Genomic DNA, 18,865 nt, shown 5'->3' on the forward strand with positions numbered 1-18,865 from the left:
ATATAATATTACCACTCGTAACTTTGCTTCTTTGTAGAATTTTAAATCTTACCAAGAACGGAACAAAACAGAGACTTGTTCTGTGGAAAACGAAAGACATCGGTGTGTATGATTTTCCAGCCATACTCATCAGTGTCTAACGACTCAATCTCTTCTCCATCCATATTGTAACGGGCAAAATCATTTCGCAATATTCTCGTCTAGAAAAAGCGTGTGAAAAGAAAAGGAAATATTACAATTTTACGAGAGGATTTCTTGAAGCAGGTGCACTCTGTTTTTCCCATTAAAAATTACAACAGTTAAAATTTTCCAATTTATTTTTTATTTATTGAAGATTTAATCAAGAAATTTTAATTATATGTTAAATTATTTATTTTAATATTGCAACTGAAGTAATTTTTAGTGGCAAATAAGTCCACCTACTTTTTTAGCAGTCCTCACGGAATGCTTTTTTAGAACCAATTAAAAGTTAATTGCGTACAAGAATTTTGCTTTATTTGTGCAATAATTAAGTTAAATAGCCCTATTTTCAAGTACAACTTACCAGAATAACCGTGACAAAACCAATGAGAAGGACAACGAGAACTGCCGAATTTAAAATAGACAGCCAATGCACCTAAAAAATAGAATTTCAATAACTGTAATTACGCTCTAGATTTATAAGATTATAATAAACCAACCTCGAGTGTTCGTGGGAAAAAGGTCGATTTCCTGGCTAATTTCAAACGATCGTCGTATGTCAATCTGTAAGAAAGAATTACAATCAATTTTGGAATATAAAATTTATCATTTATTGAAATTACTAACGATGTAGGATGCCATTTGACACTATAGGTGTGAGTGACTTGCGCTGGAGCTTTGATGTTGTCTAAATTTAACGGTGAATGATCTCGTATACTGACATTAGCGCTTATAATCTGAAAGTAGACCAAATATAGGTCAGACGCCTGTAGAAGTATTCTACCTGCCGCGCATTTGTGTTCAGGGAGAGGTCAACTACCAGGAGAAATCCATTTTCCGCCTCATCACGACCAGACATTTACCTTATTATCATTATACTCGAAATTAAACGTTAAATGGGTCCACAAATATATTTTATGACTATGTGGCAAGAACCCTCCTTCTACCAAATGGCCAATGAATTCTCTCATCGGAAGATCATCTAAATGCAAAATATTTCACATTAGTCACAACCAATAAGGGAAATTTTCAGAGCAGCCACCGATTAGATGGCGCCACTGACAATTTTGAGTACTAGGGGGGTTACGCTATTTGCACCAATGAGAAAAAGAACAATGCAAAATCTTGACCTCTCTCCCTCCTTCCCATTGGCGGAAATAGAATAACCCCCTAGTTCTCAGTGCTAGTGTCGATATCTAATCGGTGGATGATCTTAATATTTTCCTTGATAGACGCTTCAATAAAACATCAAGGAAATTGCCAAGAAGTAATATTTCTGAGAGCCAGGACCTGCAAGTTACTGTTTATAGTATAGTGCTTGTTGAAATAATTGAAACTTTTGCAACAAGTGTTTCCTTTTAACCAGGTATCTTTTTTTACATATTAAGGCTTAGCAAAAACACAACGTTCTTTTTACAGATGAAAAGTTTCCATTATTTCAACAAGCACTATATAAACAGATTTTGCATATCCTAGCTCTTTGAAATATTACTTCTTGGCAATTTTCTTGAAGATGTTTTACTGAAGTGCCTATTGATTAAATAATGAATAGATAACAATTACCAATAACAAATTCAAAATAATAAAGATCTTCAACAGCTTCTCTTAGCTGATTAATTTCCGTTTCTGTTATTGATAAGTTGCACAATTTCGCGTCATCAACATCAACTGGAAAAAATATGATTAATTTAATATTGCACAAAAAGCGATTTTGTAGTAAGAGGGAAAAACCCAACCAACCTTTAAATTTGATATCATAATTGGACACGGCCATACGATCTCCATCAAGTACCTCTCCCAGCGTTAAACTCTTATGTTCCACCTAGAGGGAAGGTGATAAAAAATATGGCAATTTTAAACTCATATTTCCTCGTGTTTACTTTTTTCGCTCCAGGGTCATTTCGGTATAGCGACAACAATTTAACTCTGGTCTCCCTGTTTACCCAAAACAAGATTTTCTAAATCGCCTAATAAAAATGCGTACTTCATTACACTTCACCAGATAAAGTGTAATGATAAATTCGCGACACATTATCACTGTCACAGCGGGATGAGAATTTGTAAGGACCGAGGGAAAAAAACCGTCTGCGGAACTGAGGACAGAATATTACGGGGGTAGTCCTGGATAGAAAGCTAGATTGGAACTTGATAGCTTATATCTTTCTTCGGCGGGGGTCGGGCATAGCCAAGGGCTAGATGACACTTTAAGGTACTAAGTCACAATGTAGGGGCGGGGTAGAGCCTAGAAATATATGACTTCATCTTCTTTATCCAATATAATACGGTCGACTAGTAGGTGGATGGTTAAATAGGGAGGAAAAAGATTGGTTAGCCAGCTTTAAAGAAGGAAGACGATATGAGGGCTAAAAAGACCATTAGAATACAAGCGGTTTTTATAACTGCTCTACCCGAGATAAGAATTTAAGTGAGCCACCGCGGATCGGCGCGAAAAAATTCCTCCAAAAAATGGAACCCGCGGAGAAGCGGACGAGAGGGGGAACGGTGCTTAGAGGCAAAGCCCATAACAAAAATTTCTGGTGAGCCCATTGAACATCCGCTGAAGATAAGTAAGAAAGAGAACCTTCCAATGAATTTCTCCCGTATAGTCGTAATGACCAAGAACTATCTCTCTCTCACTCTGGTTTCGGCTCTGGTTCCAGGGAGCCAAGGCGCGGTATTAAGGTGACGCCAAAGTGGAAACTCAGCCTCCAGCCTGCTTGAATTTAAATGACCCTGGCTATCCGACGTTAACTTAAAACGGCCAAATCGTGGTTTGAATACCTTATACCCGCGGAATTTGCCATTCACGCGCTTCTGCTGGTCCAACACCGTTCAAGTTGTAAAGCGTAACTTTTCGGGGGTCCTAGGACCCGCCGATTCCCCCAGTCCCATTTAAGGCCCTACAAGGGGATGACGGAGGGGCTAAATAGTCCTACGGCGATGGAGCCTTACTCCATCGCCGGATAAAAGAATCCCGCACTATCAATCCACGCTTATCAGGTTAGGAACCCCTGTAGTCATTACACCAAGATTACAGTTCCCATTTTTTGGGACGGGGACCCGTGGGGTGGGGGGGGGGCGGAATATTTGAATTTTAATGCCTCTTTGGTCCCCCTTATACCCCATTTTTACTAGAGCGTTCCTTCCCCGCTCTATATATCAGAAGATATATATATATATATATCTAACGAAATATACAAAGAAGTTAAAAAAAAGCAGTGGCCTAGTCTGCGCGAAGTACGGCGGGGATATGGCAATAAAGCCATTTTTATATAAAACTTGGCTTATCACGAATTTTTCTTCCTCGGCGAAGGGTGGATGCCGAAGAGAGGAAGGTGTAGCGACAATAACAATGGCCGAGACCGCGCGCGCAATGATTCAGAGAAGTTTTTAGCGTATTTTCGCCCTCGAGGTATTCCGGTATCATTAGAAAAGGTGCCAGCCAGGGGAAAAATAAGCTACTAAAAAGGGAACGTTTTAGGGATTTTTCTTTGGCGAGTAACCTCACTCCTTTACGATTTTGGGCCAGAATAACGAGGAATAAGCCCAAATCGAAATAGTTTAACTTGGGACTCTCTCCTATCTCTAGAAATAAAAATCGCCCGGGGCGAACCCCTTTCCGATTCCCGTGGAAAAATGAAGGTAGACCAACGGGAAAAAAAATTGGGAAATTAATGGCTTCCCCCAACTTTGTCAAAAAAAAAGATATCCATAAGTCTTATTTATCAAGGAAAGTCTACTTTTAGCACATTAAATCGCGAATTGCAACAGCGGTAAGCGACTGAGAATACCCACCGTTTTTTGGGTGGTGGGTAGTGTAGAAAACGAAATATTGGCTCCACTAACGCCGTACTAAATTGAAGCAGATTTTACCCGTAGTCTAGACTTTCTCCGGAAGCGTCAGATAAGAGTAGAAGGGCGAACTTTCGATTTCAAAGATCGTTTAAACTCATACCTTCTCCGCTATCCATTTTTAAGGTAGTTTTCCCCCATAGACGGAGTTAGAGAAGAGAGAAGGAACCCCCCCGTTCCTAAATGGTCCAGTTTTTAAAAGATAAAAGGGGAAAGCGAACGAGGAGAAGGTAGAACTTTGTAGTTATTCAAATTCTAGTAACGTTTCTACGATTTGAAGCCGCGAGAGTCATAACCGAGGAGACCCGAAAAAAGGATGAAATTTTAGTAGTACGAAGAACTGATATGGTAAGCCGCGAGGGATATTCCGGGGTTCCTCGCTAGATTATGCCACATTAAACGACCAGTACTTTAGATAAGGATTCCTCAAACTTGCCTCTTCGCTCGTTCCCCCCCCCCTCCTAAAACGTACTCCCCCCCTTATTTTTACAATCACACTCCCCCCTCGCTTCTTTGAATTTCTTGGCATGAACGGAATTTTGTCAGAAACGCGCACCTAATTCTCACTCCTGGTAGTTATTTCTAATCTTCACTAAACGACTCGGTACATCATCAGACGCACTAATGGTTTTTAACCAATATTGATAATACACGCTGTTTAAAGTATCACTGCCAAAAGACCATAATGTTTTAAATGTGCTATATCGTTTTATTTCAGTTTTGCAAATGCTTGTTTCAATAATTAATACTTTATCTAGACATCTGATAGACGCGGGATAAGCTTTTTCCAATTTTATGTCTGGAGCGTGGTGCCATCTTACAGTTAAAATAAGAACTACAATAATAAGCAAACTGAAGGCAACAGCTTGATGAAAACACTTACTAGTAACTATTTTGTACGAAATTACAGTAATAATTAAAAAAAAATATTATTTCACCTGTATAACTCAACTCTAAAATTTCAATGAAAATAGAGAACTTGAGAGGAACGTAACTCCGTATCGTGATATATTATAGTTAAAATTTTACAAACTTACAAAACATTTTTGACCCCTTGTGAAAACTAACTTGAAAGTTTGAAGTTTCAATTATGCATCTGTATTTTCTTAGGTGAACTATACTCCCAAAATCATTGAAGATTAGCGGTGCCAGTTTGAAAGCTCAGTACGAACATTAATAATTTGATATTCCTATAAATTGTTGTTTAAAAAAAACTTTTCTCCAAGAAATACATATTAACTTAAGTATTGTTTTTTTAATCCTACTTTCATTGAAGGATCAGTATTTTAACCCTAAACTTTTATGATACCAATAAAAATTCCTATTAAATTAGGCCCAATTTTAGCAATTTCGGGTGAGGGACAGATTACTCTCTAACAGGGTCTCCCAATAATCAAGATTAAAAATTTTATCACAATTTAATCATTTTGAAACTTTGTAAGCCAAACCTACAGGTTTGATTTCAATCCGATTTAATCATACAAGGGTGTACTAATAATCGATATGAGTGATCTGTCCCTCGTTCTAAGGTACCTTTTGAAATTCTAATTAGTAGTTAATAAATACTATTAATGCCACTACTATATATTTTTATCAATATTAATTGATTTTAGAAATTAAATACAAATAAATTAGTTGCAAATATAGGGCATTGTTTCTAATCATGTGAATTAGCGAATGAGCAGTATACAAAATATTTTCATGAATGTCATTTGATGAACTGCTCTTGCTTCGAATTAGCTAAATCAAAACCTAGATATTTGAATTATTTGATATTTGGAAATTTCTAAACCTTCCAGTCAAAGGATGAAGTGGTTCACCAAATGACAACAAATTGATGTCATTGAAAAATAAAGAAGGAGCATTACCTTTTCGGGTCTACACACAGGAAGTTTGTAGTAATGGTATGTTTCGTGTGGATTAAAATAAGGTCCCACTTTGTTTACGTATAAAATTACCTGAAATTAAGACATTATATTAACTTATTGGGTTACGAAAATAGTAAGTCAAACTGGAAACATTAAAAGACGTCAAAAAGGTTAGGCAGGAAAGCAAACCAGCTGCTTGAGAGTTAGCTCAGCCGTCAGATACGAACCGAGGCCCACATTAGTACTGAGGTAAACGCCACGAAACACTTACTTTTTCTTCTTCTTTGAACGCGGTACCATCCGCAATAGTAAATACAACAAAAATTGAAATAAAGAATCTAAACCGGAACATTATGAACTAAATAACAAAGGAAATAACTAAAGAAGTTTATAAGCACAAGGGCGGCGTTCAACTTTCATTGATGATTATCGATCCCCTACTGTTTTGGGTTCTTTTGACACGGGATGCTGGGAGATCTACGCGCGGCGTAGCAGACGATGCTAAAAGTAGAATTATTTAAACAGTGCTAATTAACAAAACGGATTTAACGGTTTTTCAATCCAAAATTCGTTTATTTTTTTTTTTCGGAAACTAAAATTACATTGTCCTAGGCGGGAAATCAAAGATTTTTCGCCTATGAGATTCGAATTTATTTAAATTTTCCATAAATAAATATTTCTTAAGTTGCTACTTCGGTAGTTCCACTTTATCGAGAGCCAAAGCCTTTTTATTGATTTTTTCTAGACCGATTAGTAGCAGACGACACGAGCACGCGGGAAACCTCATTACATTTAAAATTCATCCGCGAACTACGTGAATAGCTCTTTGAAAATTTGTAAAAACATTTAAGAAGTTTTATTAATTTTAATGAGGTTTTTAAAGTCTTTCATTACGATTATGTCTTAAGCTTTAAGCTATATCGCATCACACGGCGAACTATATTTTGTAAGTTTTTCCACGAGAGAGGGAGCCACTTGTCCGTATTTCGTTTTTTGCGTCTCCCCTTTTCCAATGAAGCCGACGAGCTCACGGCATAGTCTGTCAAAGAGTGTGAGAATGATCGGGCTGTGAGTGTCACTCTTCCTTAAATATTTGAGAAAGTCACGCGCAAACTGGACAAGTGTTTGGCCAGTTAGCTGGTCAAAGACGTAACCATTTATTACAAATAAATGTCTTAAATCGGCCGAGGTCATGGATTTCCAGAGCGCAATAATAGAAGCGTTTGCCGAAGCGTACTTATGTCATACCACCAGTACACCCTTAACCGAAGCGGCTGAAGCTCAGGTAATCATTTTCCTCCGTTGTTTTATTTATCCGCGGGCATATTTTTCAAGCTGATAAATCGGGCATGTTTTGAACACCGTAGAGTTAGCGGTTAAAAAAAGATGAAATTAAACGCCCGCGTGGGTTAGTTAGATTGGTCATTCTTACTCGTATTCCTACGAGCGAGAGTCTTAGGCCTCGGCTATCATTGTGGGGCTAGGCCTTAGATCTGATCTTTCCCCTGAAATTTCGAGAGGCTAATCGAAGATTATCCATCTACGGGATTATACGGGGCGATAGGACCCTGTCGCCCTTCCATTTTTAAACCGCGGCTCACCAATAAACGCCCAGTTTTCGAACGAAACGCGTCGGTGCGTTCGCCGAGTGTGTTTGGGCGAAATGTTTTGTTTACATAAACGCTCGTCTGCTTATATCCTAACGGGAAACCATGGGAAACGATTTGCGGATGTTGTTTTGAAAGGGAGAGTTTTATTAAAGATCGCTTTCGGGCCTCGGCGCCGGATAATAATCAATCCCAAAGGCGTCTTCGCTTTTCATTCCGTGGCTTTCGCCGAGATGCGATGCTTTCTGATCGTTTCGAAGCTAGCCAATGGCATCTAACCTTGGGGCGGCTGAATGAAAAGTCTCCTCGAAGAAACGAAAAAAAAAAGAAAAGAAAAGAGAAACATTTGGGTTCGCATTTGGGAGACGCGGATAAAATGTTTTCTCTCTATTTTTCTTCTTTTATCGTTCAGGCCTACTTCTTTCATGTCAATTTGATTATAGACTCGGTGGCTTATCGCGCCCCCGTGGTAATTATTTTCGCGGTATTCCCTTCTCCCGGCGACCCTGCTGTCTATATTTTCCCCGATACGCTGGCTACTATTTAAAAGGCGGGTTTTCGCCAGATATGGACCTTACTTTTTTTATCTCATCTGACCTTGAAAACCCCTAGGGGTCCATCGCCATCCATATAGCCCCCTATAACCCGTATACGCCAGTAGAACCGAAATCTTTTGAAAATACTTTGAAAAGATGAGGGTTTACTAGCGACCTAACAGAGTATGTATCGCTTTTGGAAAGAAGTCGAAGCCTATAATTACACAGGATTTACAACTCTTTAGCTTTACCCCAGTTGATCTTTTTTTAACAGGATTTGCTCTTTTTGAATGCTAGCGTCCCTTTTTCTCCTCCTCCCCTTTTGCCAAAAATTCCAAAATTGATCTTTCGGGGGCATTTTTACCTTCAAAAGAAAATATTCGAGTTTAAATTTTTTTCTGGCACTGATGAAAAGTTATTAGGACGATTTCGCCTATAAATGTCGAAGGGTTGCGAGCTTTATAAACACACGAAGGTCAGGTTTCCGAATAGCTCGTTTGGTTTACGTTCTCCTTTCCCACTGTAGTTGTTCATTAAAATAAACAAATTTAAGAAAATCCGCTTTTGGAAATTCCGTAGACGCTATTTTAAAAGTCAGTAAATTATAGGTGGGTGGTCATGTTTTTTTTTTAATTCTTATAAAAGCGCTGAAAAATATTGGAATGCTATTCAACACCCTTTTATTTCCGTTGACTTTTAGGGCAGATCTCGTTAACCATTTCGAGGGTACTTTTAACCAGTTTATAAAAGTACTGCTGTACTTATATACCAATATTTTTTTCGTTTATATTTAAAGACTCTCTTTTACTGTGGTATTTTACCCCGTTTTTCGTCGACCGAAAGATTGCGAAAATATGTAATGGTTGAATCGCATTAATAAATGAATAATCTCGAAAACCAGAGTTTAGGCGCTGGTTTTTAAAAGGCTAATCAACCGTTGTAAAAATTTCCCTCATTATGTAAGCTGATAAAAAGGCAAGGCGCGCTTCGCCAAAAATATTAGTTTCCTATTTAATTGCAAAACTGTTTCATTTCTTTGTATATATATATATGTGTGTATATATATATATGTATATATGGTCCTATAATATCCTATAATTAATTTTTTCAGTTAAAATCAAACTGATTAAATTTTAAAAAGATATGAAATATATTTATTTGGTTACTTTTCTCGATAAGCATGGCTTTCTCGAGATAACTGACGGTGTATATTTATCTCCACGTGCGCAAAGATTTAAGAATTTAGTTTTCTTTTAAATACATCCCAGATAACTCTTATATTAGATATAATAATCCTACAAATTTGTAGGTTTGATCCGGTAATAATCCTAAAAACTGGTAGTTTTCAATAAATTGGCAGTTTTATTCCAGTAACAATCCTATAAATTGGTAGTTTTATTACAATAACAATCCTTTAAATTGGTAGTTTTAATCCTGTAATAATCCTATGAATTGAAAATTTAGTCCTCTAATTATTCTATAAATTTCTAATTTTGGTCCTCTAATTATCCTATAAATTTCCAATCGGCTAATTATCCTATAAATTAGTAATTTTATTCGGGTAATTCTCCTATAAATTGGTAATTTTATTCGGGTAATTATCCTATAAATTGGTAATTTTATTCCGGTAATTATCCTATAAATTGGTAATTTTATCCTTGTTGCTATCCCGTTTGTTTCTGGATGTTTTACCTTACAATTAATCCATAATCATCTTATAATTTTCTGTATTCCTATCCTTTAATTATCCTATAATTTTCTGTATTCATATCCTTTAATTATCCTATAATTGTCTGTATTCCTATCCTTTAATTATCCTATAATTGTCTGTATACCTATCCTTTAATTATCCTATAATTGTCTGTATTCCTATCCTTTAATTATCCTATAATTGTCTGTATTCCTATCCTTTAATTATCCTATAATTTTATGTATTTCTATCCGTTAATTATCCTATAATTTTATGTATTTCTATCCTTTAATTATCCTATAATTCTATGTATTTCTATCCTTTAATTATCCAAAATGTTTCTGTATTTTTATCTTTATAATTCTATAATTTTCTGTATTTTAAGTATCCCATAATTTTCTGTATTTTTATCTTTATAATTCTATAATTTTCTGTATTTTAAGTATCCCATAATTTTCTGTATTTTTATCTTTATAATTCTATAATTTTCTGTATTTTAAGTATCCCATAATTTTCTGTATTTTAATTATCCTATAATTTTATGTATTTTTATCCTTTAATTATCCTATAATTTACGGGATTTTATCCTATAATGTACGGGATTTTTATCCTTTAATTATCCTATAATTTGCGGGATTTTTATCCTTTAATTATCCTATAATTTACGGGATTTTTATCCTTTAATTATCCTATAATTTGCGGGATTTTTATCCTTTAATTATCCTATAATTTGCGGGATTTTTATCCTTTAATTATCCTATAATTTGCGGGATTTTTAGCCTTTAATTATCCTATAATTTGCGGGATGTTTATCCTTTAATTATCCTATAATTTTCTGAATTTTTCCTTTCAATTCTCCTATATTTTTCGTGATTTTAATCTACCAATTATCCTATAATTTTGTAATTTGTATTCTGTTATTACCCTATGATTTTGTAATTTGCATCCTGTTCTGTATTTTATCTTTTAATTATCCTATAATTTCATAATTTGTATGCTGTTATTATCCTTTAATTTTCGGGTATTTTATCCTTTAATTATCTTAAAATTTCCTAATTTGTATCCTGTTATTCTTTAATTTACGGGCTTTTTACATTTTGGGGGCTAGCAGAACTGTATTCACTTTCCCGCGATTTCGAATGAAGTGCGAACCGGTTCAATCTTGTATATCTGTAACTGAAGAGCTATTTCTTGTCCGTTTCTTTTTGCAGGGGATTTTGTTGAACCAGGCGAGCATTTCGGGGGCCCTTCCCCCGCCTCCGTCGGCGGGCTCGTCCGTGGCCACCCTGCAAGAGCTGACTACCGCCGCGCCGCCGGATCGCCGAGTCGCGCCAGGAGGAGGCGAGATGGCCGTTTCTTCGGCGCTGGACGGGGATCCGGGGGATCAGCCCTCTTCGGGATCAGCCCGCGTCATCCGGAGCCCCTCCGGCGGGGCCGCGGGGGGAGCCACTTCTTCTTCTTCGTCCTCTGTCGGAACAAATCACGCGCCCAACGCCGGAGATTTTCGGAACTCCTCGGCCAAGCAAATACCAGTGTCAAGTAAGACTGACCTCCTACATTTATCTCTACGTACGAAGTGTTTTGTCCTTACCCGCAATTTTACTCCAAAAACTATACTCCATTCCACGTTTACGATACAGCGTGGTCAAAAGATATCGCCTAGTTTATACCCGCGTTGTGACTTTTGACTCCGCTGTTTCGTAGCCCTATAACGATTGAACGTTGTGATTGACGTTTGTTTTTTCTTAATGTTGTTTTTGTTTTTGGTAATTCTTGGGGTTTTTTTTATTTACTACATTTGACGTAACTAAATTTGCACCATGTGTTACCTTAGTTACGGGGTTGTCTGATTTAAATATCGATTTAACTCGAGTTATTTTTAAAAATAATCATTGATTTATTGCATTTTTAAAAATGTACTAAAGTATTTTCTTTAAAAATTTAAATTCAGAGAAACCAAAATAAATATTTTATTATTAATTAATCATTCAATTTAATAAAGATTTATTTAAACTATAGTTAACGTGATCGCCGCCTTCAAATTATTTATCAATTTCTCAAGAAAAACAAGTATAAAACCTTAATAAAATTAATTGAAATCAATAAAAATCAGATTAAAAAAAATCAACAGCCCTGCTTTAGTTTGGTTGTTACGATTTTACTTGGAAATTAGGATAATTCTAAAATATAAAATGAAATAACTTTGTATTCAATACTTAAGACAAAAAGTGAAATCTTGCGTAAAACATGGTACTTTTTATTTATTTAATTCATTTGAAAGTAAATTTACTTATGAAATTTTATTGTTTTACTACCAATCCAAAACATTTAAAGATAATTTAAAATTGCAACAACCACCATTTTGATCAATTTTATTATCATAGGTTAACGTAATAACATAAGTTAATGATGGTAATAACTATAAGTATGGTAATTAGGAAAATATATCATCGAACTGATTTTCAGAGTTATTGCGCACTTTAGGTTTAGGTTAACTCAAAAGTCAGAGCACCCTAATTTCTAAATATGAACGATAAGATGATACTCAGACCAAGTTCCGGTCTGAACTCGCTTAGAGTTTGTGTCCAAAAAAGATTTAAACAGTAACGGTCATACTTATGTCTATTGCGTTACTTATGGTTATTAAGATGTAAATGTTAACGCATGATTTGTCTAAAATAAGCCTATTTTATTATTGTCGCGTCTTCTGGTTCTGAGCTGAAAAACGTTTTTCGTCATAATGAGAGGTGATGAATTTCACCTCGAGAGACTCTTCCTAGGAGTAGAATTTGTCGTTATTTCTATTTAATCTCGTTGAGCTTTTATAAGCTTTATCATTTTGTAAACCGCGTCGAAAGAGATCCTTCATTATCTCGATTGTCAAATTTGACAGTCTGCGATTAGAGGTGATTTAATCTCTTATAAGACGCGTGAAATCCCATACCGAAGTTGCTAATGAGCAGGCCGCCGAAAGTAAAAACTTTCAATGGGACCGCTGAATATTGCCTATGCTAATATAGTTATGGGTTATGGAGATATTTTGGTTTATTAGTAGCGATATTGGTACGAATCCGAATACAATGCCATCTTTCGTCTAAAATGTCAATCTGATTTCGATGATTTTGTTTAATCGGACATGTAGTGTACGATTTAGACCGTGCAGAGGGGGACAAGTGCGGTCTCGGCAGAGAAGGGTCCGCCAGCCTGTTTTTTGTGGGCCCGACAGAAAAGGGTCCGCCAGCGTGCTTTTTGTGGGCCCGACAGAAAAGGGCCCGCCAGCCTGCTTTTTGTGGGCCCCGTTACGATAAGAAACCAGCACCACCCTCGGACGTTTAAGATAAAAATTTTAACTTAGTTTTTGCTGTGAATAGACGGGTTATTAGCCACCCCTCGAAATCTTGTAGGAGAAACTTGTAGGAGTTTGTAGAAGTAGCTTTATTACGCGCAATCTAAACTCCTAAAAGTTTTCACGTTTACGAGGGATAGCTTAACCCGTCTATTAAGTTTCCAAAAGTATATTTTTGGATTAACCACCACGGACTGCTTCGACCGAATCCGAAAAAATTAAAAGTAGAAGTGACACCGTATTTCTAATTTCCGTTTTTAAAAAATGTCCGTGGCTATAATCCAGAATCCTTTAAAAGCGGTAAATATTTTTAAAGTCCCGGTCAACCTCAAAAACTTTCCTCCTCCCCTCGAACGTAAATATTTTTCTGGTACTATAAAAATTTTAAAAACATAGCCAGCCTTAACTCTTTCGTTTCGACGACAACAATTTCGACTCGGACGGGGGGGGGGGGAGTGAAGTCGGGGGATACGCAGCAGTTTCGGGATGGGGTGCGTTATAGTGAAAACTCGGGGGCTTTACAACTAAACGCTTTTAATAACTAATAACTTTTCTATCTAGCCCGTTTTCTCTCTGTCCCTGGCGGTCGGCCTGTCCCCAAAAATGCTCCATCACCTCGCGACCCTCCACCATCAGTTACAGAGCGGAGAGAAATAGAAACTTCATCCAGTTTTGCGTAAAATAGGCCTCTTTTATAATAGATAACCCCGGAGTGAGAGCCGGGGGGGGGGGGTGCGAAGGGGGCGAGGACGGGGTAAAACGAGTGGAGCTTCCTATCCTAAAACAGAAAGCTAATCTGAAAGAGACCATCCCTTCCCTCCACCCCCGCCGCGGACAACCTATGCGCGCCATCGTCCCGTACAGACTGCTCCACTCGCCGATGTAGAGCGGCACTGTCAAGTAACGAGGCTGGGCACCTATAGCCCGCATCTCATCCTCCACCCCTTTTTCGTTTTATAGTCTTTGCACTTAGTACTATTAGGTCATCCCTACATTATTTGCTCGTTAGTTCCTCCTTGGGTCCAAAACTGCATCCCCTCCCCGTATTTTAGTTAAAACCCGGGGAGGGACGGTAAAATATCGGGGGGGGGTGTAGGGGTCGGAGGGTGCTGGAAATAGAGAAGGCCTATACGCGCGCGGGGGGAGGCTATAACTTAATACAAAAGCTGGCGGTCCGGTTCCGCGCCTGATGATGTAAAACGCTAGGCCCGTTTTAAAAGGAAACTTACACGACCGCTCAGTCCTTTTGTCTATCCATTGATTTTCCGATAAGCTCCGGGAGTTTACCCGGGCTTAGGAGAGGTATAACCCCATCCCCCGCGCCGCCCCCGCCGCGTCTCTCCTCCATCCTCTTTGGTCGCCCCCTCATCCGCCTGGTCCTAGTTTCTGTCGCGTTACCCCTCTCTTAGGAAGGGTTCCTCGTGTCTCCCATATATAGCCAGATTAAATAAATTCCAACGTAGGACGCTATGTGCAGTTACGAGCCGGAGAGAGACGCGTGAGATTGCGGATACATGTACGTTTTAACCGGGGGTTAGATGACGGTGGGGGGTACTCTCTCCTTTCCCCCTTTTACGGGCCCTGAAAAGGGGTTATAGCTTTTACGTGATTATTACCTCTGTAGCGATGTTTGTTTGGCCAGAGAATGTTTGTTTCCTAAAAATTAAGGAGTGCAGCGGCGTAGTTGGTGCGCCACCCTGGGATACGAAGATCATACTCGCCCCTCCGAATTTTACCTGGATTTGGGAGGGACAACACCCTCCTATTGTCCGTGGACCCAACTACGTTTTAGTCTCGGCCATTGATTAACCCGTGGAGAGGGAAGAGTCCAGTCTAGTCCTGGAAAGTTTGGATTTTTACGGTAGTTTCGCCGCGGAGTATATAAATATTGTTTAGAGAAACCAACGCGTTGTATGGCTGTAAAAATAACGACCGGTGGTGGAGATTTTAATATTGGACTGTGGTACGTTGTTAGAATTTTTAATTTATGTCGATTTTGGTCGCGACTAATAACTAGTCCAATAGTCGAATAGACACTTTGTCTCCAAAACCATTCTCTTTATATAAAAATGTGGGACGAAGACTCGCTATAATATAGGGTTATATTTCAAGTCCGCTTTCTGTTTCTAAAGATATATTATTGGGATATAATAACGTTGATTCAATTTAGTCCGTACCCCTTTGGCGGCTGTTGACTGAACTGCCAACTAATCTAGAGTACGTGTATATATATATATATATATAATCTTCCATCCGAGCGGGCTTTTAGGGGACGTTATCAGCGTTCCTAATCCATTAAGTTATCAATATTATACTTAAAATCGTTACTATCCGATAGCGTGCCCGTAAACCAAAAGAGTCGAGTCGATAATACCGAAATCTTGACGTTTTTGGCTCTGTTTTTTCGGCACCCCCCCCCCCTCAATGTCCTCCCTCCCTCCATCAGTGTGTCTCCGGCCAAATCTCTCTCCTGACTCAATCCCTTTCCCTAACCGGAGGTCTAGCAGCAGATAAAGGGCAAGAGCGTCGAGTACCCCGTTCGGATAAGAGATTGCACTCCCACAGCCATCCACCCATTCTCTTTCCTCACTCTCTCTCTTCTCCATCCGCCCCCATCGCTGTCCTCCTCCTCCTCCCGTTTCGCGTCTTCCAAATCATCCTTCCAAGGGCGCTTATCCGGTTTTGGATGCCGGCTCCGTTCGCACCACCCCGAGATCTCGGATTACGATCATTTTCGATGCTTGCTTCAAAAATTCCCTAGATGGCGCCTGTATCTACGTGGCACGGTGGCATACGCGCTGTACGTTGCCTAAAGGTATTGGGCAACCAACAGGTCCTAACGGAGGACCCTACTTCCTTATTCGTAAAAATTATAATATTTTATTTTGGAGAACTTCAAGGTTAGAGAAAATGCGCTGTTGATTTCGTGTATAGGTATCCTGGTCGCTTGACGTCATTTTCTATAGTGAAAGCTTAGTGTCATCCGTCTGATTGCCCCCTCACTGCGTGCCTGTGAACCTTGGTTGACATATTGACCAAATGTCACGCGAAACCTACCTTATTGGAGATGTGTTTTAAGTAAAACAAATCTTGCGGATTTACTTAAAATAAAAAATTATTTATTTCAATTTGAATGGCAGGTTGCGTAAAATATTTGTTAGAATTGTGGTAAAGTTTTCTATTATGTCCTTCGTTGGCCTTGTAGAACCTCAATATTAGGCCTTAGAACCTCAATATTAGGCCTTAGAACCTCAATATTAGGCCTTAGAACCTCAATATTAGGCCTTAGAACCTCAATAATAGGCCTTAGAACCTCAATAATAGGCCTTAGAACCTCAATAATAGGCCTTAGAACCTCAATAATAGGCCTTAGAACCTCAATAATAGGCCTTGTAGATCCTTAATAGTAGGCCTTGTAGATCCTTAATAGTAGGCCTTGTAGAGCCTTAATAGTCGGCCTAGTAGAGCCTTAATCGTCGGCCTTGTAGAACCTTAATCGTCGGCCTTAACTGTAGACCCTAAGTACTTCTAGGCCTAGGCCTCGTGTACCTCACAGTAAATATATCTATATTACGATTTTCCATCACATTTGAACCCAACCAAACTTCCACGCACTTAAAATAAAAATACACAAATATTATCAATTAATGAATTCCAATTTGATTTCAAAATCGTCAATGTAACGATTTTAGTATCAAATGTTATTTTACTGGTATCGAGCGATTTACATACGTATCCGTTTTGAGATAAAAATGGAGACACTGAAAAGCTTCCCTTTCGAAAAGCGAGAAACGGATCTCATTGACAAGTACGAGGCGACTTTCGTCATTTCCAAGTGTATGGGCCTGCAGACGTAGGCCTGGAGCGTGCCTGAGAGGGTCGAGCGACCTCTTTAATCTTAATTCCTTAAAACCTTGACGCGGTTTCGGCTTTAATTAAATTCTCCCAAGATCCACTCGTCGCGAGGTTTCTAACAGTTAACCCGTCAGATCTCTCGCGCCGCCGCCGCCTTCGCTTTATCTAGGGCCCCTTATATTATTTCATTTCCCTCATTAATTATAAATTACAAAGATTCTTTTATTCAACGCTTTAATTCGCGCGGGTCCTCGAACCTCCCTACCCGCGAAGTTTGGACTCTTAATACTTGGTGTATTTTTTGTTTCAACTCCGACTCTTTGTCGAGGCTTAAAAAGCGACCCCAAAATATGTTTTCTCTTCAAGAAACGCACCGTTTCGCGCGTTCTTTTCAGATTCCAGAGCCAGATAGCGTAATTAGCACCCGCTTTGGAGCGAATTATGTAGGCCGAGCGGGGGTGACGAAAACACCGAACGCGGTTCTGTTAAAAGTATTTCCGAAATTGAATATAATTTTTTGGTGTTTTTCGGCGAGCTCTCGCGGAAATAACTCTTTAAGTAGGTTTTCAATCTCTCTCTCGATTCATTGAAGTATATACACCACGATTACGGTCATTGTGAAATTTTAGTTATTTTTTTTAGTATGTTTTAATTGCGAATTTAAATTGACTGATTTTGATCAAATTAACGGCGGTATTTAAATATTTTTTCTTATTAACGTGTTTTTATAATGGAATTTTGTAAAATTTACCTCCTTACTTAATTTTGAAATATGCCCGCTAATTAAATATTCATCATTCATAATTTAAAATGAGAAGTGTCGACGAATTTGTTGAAAATCCAAAAAGGTGGTTTGACTCCCAATGCGCGCTTCTTTAAATTATTTATGTTAGAATTTTCTTGTCTGAAATTACTGGATTGTCTCGTATCATACATTCAGGCCCGACGAAAGAGTTGGGAGGCGGGTACAGATTTCCTGGGCCCGTGAAGCCTGGGGCACGAGCTTGCACCTTTTTTCCCAAGCTTATCTCCAGTAATACCCACTCTCTTTGGGGCCTGGAATTATAGTTTTACCGAGGCCCGAGCTGAGACCCTTTTAGCCAAGTTTAACTCAAGTAATCAGTACTAACATAAGTGTATAGTATTGTTACATAAGTGTGACACTTCCTATTCTTCATATGCAAAAGTTTTACTGAGAGCTTTTCGCAAGACAGACTGAATTAGTGGCTTCGTCGCCGTTTTGCGTCCGCTTGTTAAGGCGTCACGCGTAGCCTTTGACAGCGCCTCGCTAGGGGGAGATTTTCTTCTTGTGAGGACGTCACTTCGCTACTAGCTTTCAGTAAAATGTTCCCTAAAGTGACAAACTTATGGAACAATCTTATAGACTTATGATAATACTAATCGGTATGACACTTTATCACATATTCTAACTGAATGATTTTCAGAGTTATTGTGCAATCAAGGTTTGTTTAGCACAGAGCACCCTAGTGTCTAAATATGTTAAAGATGAAATATACTACTACGAAGGACGCTAATATGGTCAATCTTATAGACTTATGGTAATACCCAATTTCTTTAGGGCCTCGAATTATAGTTTTACCGGGACCCGAGCTTGGACCCTTTTCCGAAAGTTTAACTCCAGTAATACCCACTCTCTTTGGGTACTACAATTATATATTTACTGGGGAGTGAGTTTGAACCCATTTTCGCAAGGTTATCTCCAACAATACCCACTTTCTTTGGGACCTGTATTTATAATTTTACTGGGGCCCGAGCTGGGACCCCTTTCCCAAGTTTATATAAATATATTTTATCTCCAGTATGATAACGACTCTCTTGGGGGCTGGAATTAGTTTTATCAGGCCCGCTCTCGACGGCCATGCCAACATTTCCGACAAATTATTTTGTCGAGAGGCACACGTGTGTAAACA

At 38.4% G+C, this 18,865-nt stretch overlaps 2 protein-coding genes across 4 annotated transcripts in view; one reads left to right on the forward strand and one right to left on the reverse strand.

Annotated features, from left to right (window-relative positions):
* Window positions 1-6,489, reverse strand: part of LOC149936248 (transmembrane 9 superfamily member 1-like) — a 69,356-nt gene extending 62,867 nt beyond the window's left edge. The window contains exons 1-9 of one of the 2 annotated variants that reach the window (XM_090181259.1): window positions 6,172-6,486; window positions 5,901-5,990; window positions 1,921-2,002; window positions 1,744-1,848; window positions 1,044-1,162; window positions 808-917; window positions 681-744; window positions 545-616; window positions 53-200 (exon numbers count right to left, since the gene is read on the reverse strand). In XM_090181259.1, coding sequence (XP_090037385.1) covers window positions 53-200; window positions 545-616; window positions 681-744; window positions 808-917; window positions 1,044-1,162; window positions 1,744-1,848; window positions 1,921-2,002; window positions 5,901-5,990; window positions 6,172-6,252 — 871 coding nt within the window. In that variant the 5' untranslated portion in view covers window positions 6,253-6,486. Of the gene's footprint in view, window positions 1-52; window positions 201-544; window positions 617-680; window positions 745-807; window positions 918-1,043; window positions 1,163-1,743; window positions 1,849-1,920; window positions 2,003-5,900; window positions 5,991-6,171 lie in introns of both variants that reach the window. The other variant, XM_090181260.1, reaches the window with a different exon arrangement.
* A 443-nt stretch (window positions 6,490-6,932) lies between these two features.
* LOC149936249 (homeobox protein dve-1-like) overlaps window positions 6,933-18,865 on the forward strand; it is a 98,086-nt gene continuing 86,153 nt past the window's right edge. For both annotated transcript variants that reach the window (XM_090154021.1, XM_090154022.1), the window contains exons 1-2: window positions 6,933-7,185; window positions 10,945-11,272. In XM_090154021.1, the coding sequence (XP_090010147.1) occupies window positions 7,093-7,185; window positions 10,945-11,272 (421 nt within the window). In that variant the 5' untranslated portion in view covers window positions 6,933-7,092. The remainder of the gene's footprint in view (window positions 7,186-10,944; window positions 11,273-18,865) is intronic.

The sequence above is a fragment of the Leiobunum rupestre genome, chromosome 7, assembly GCF_980474605.1.
Source record: "Leiobunum rupestre chromosome 7, qqLeiRupe1.1.hap1, whole genome shotgun sequence".
Classification (NCBI taxonomy): Eukaryota; Metazoa; Arthropoda; class Arachnida; order Opiliones; family Sclerosomatidae; genus Leiobunum; species Leiobunum rupestre.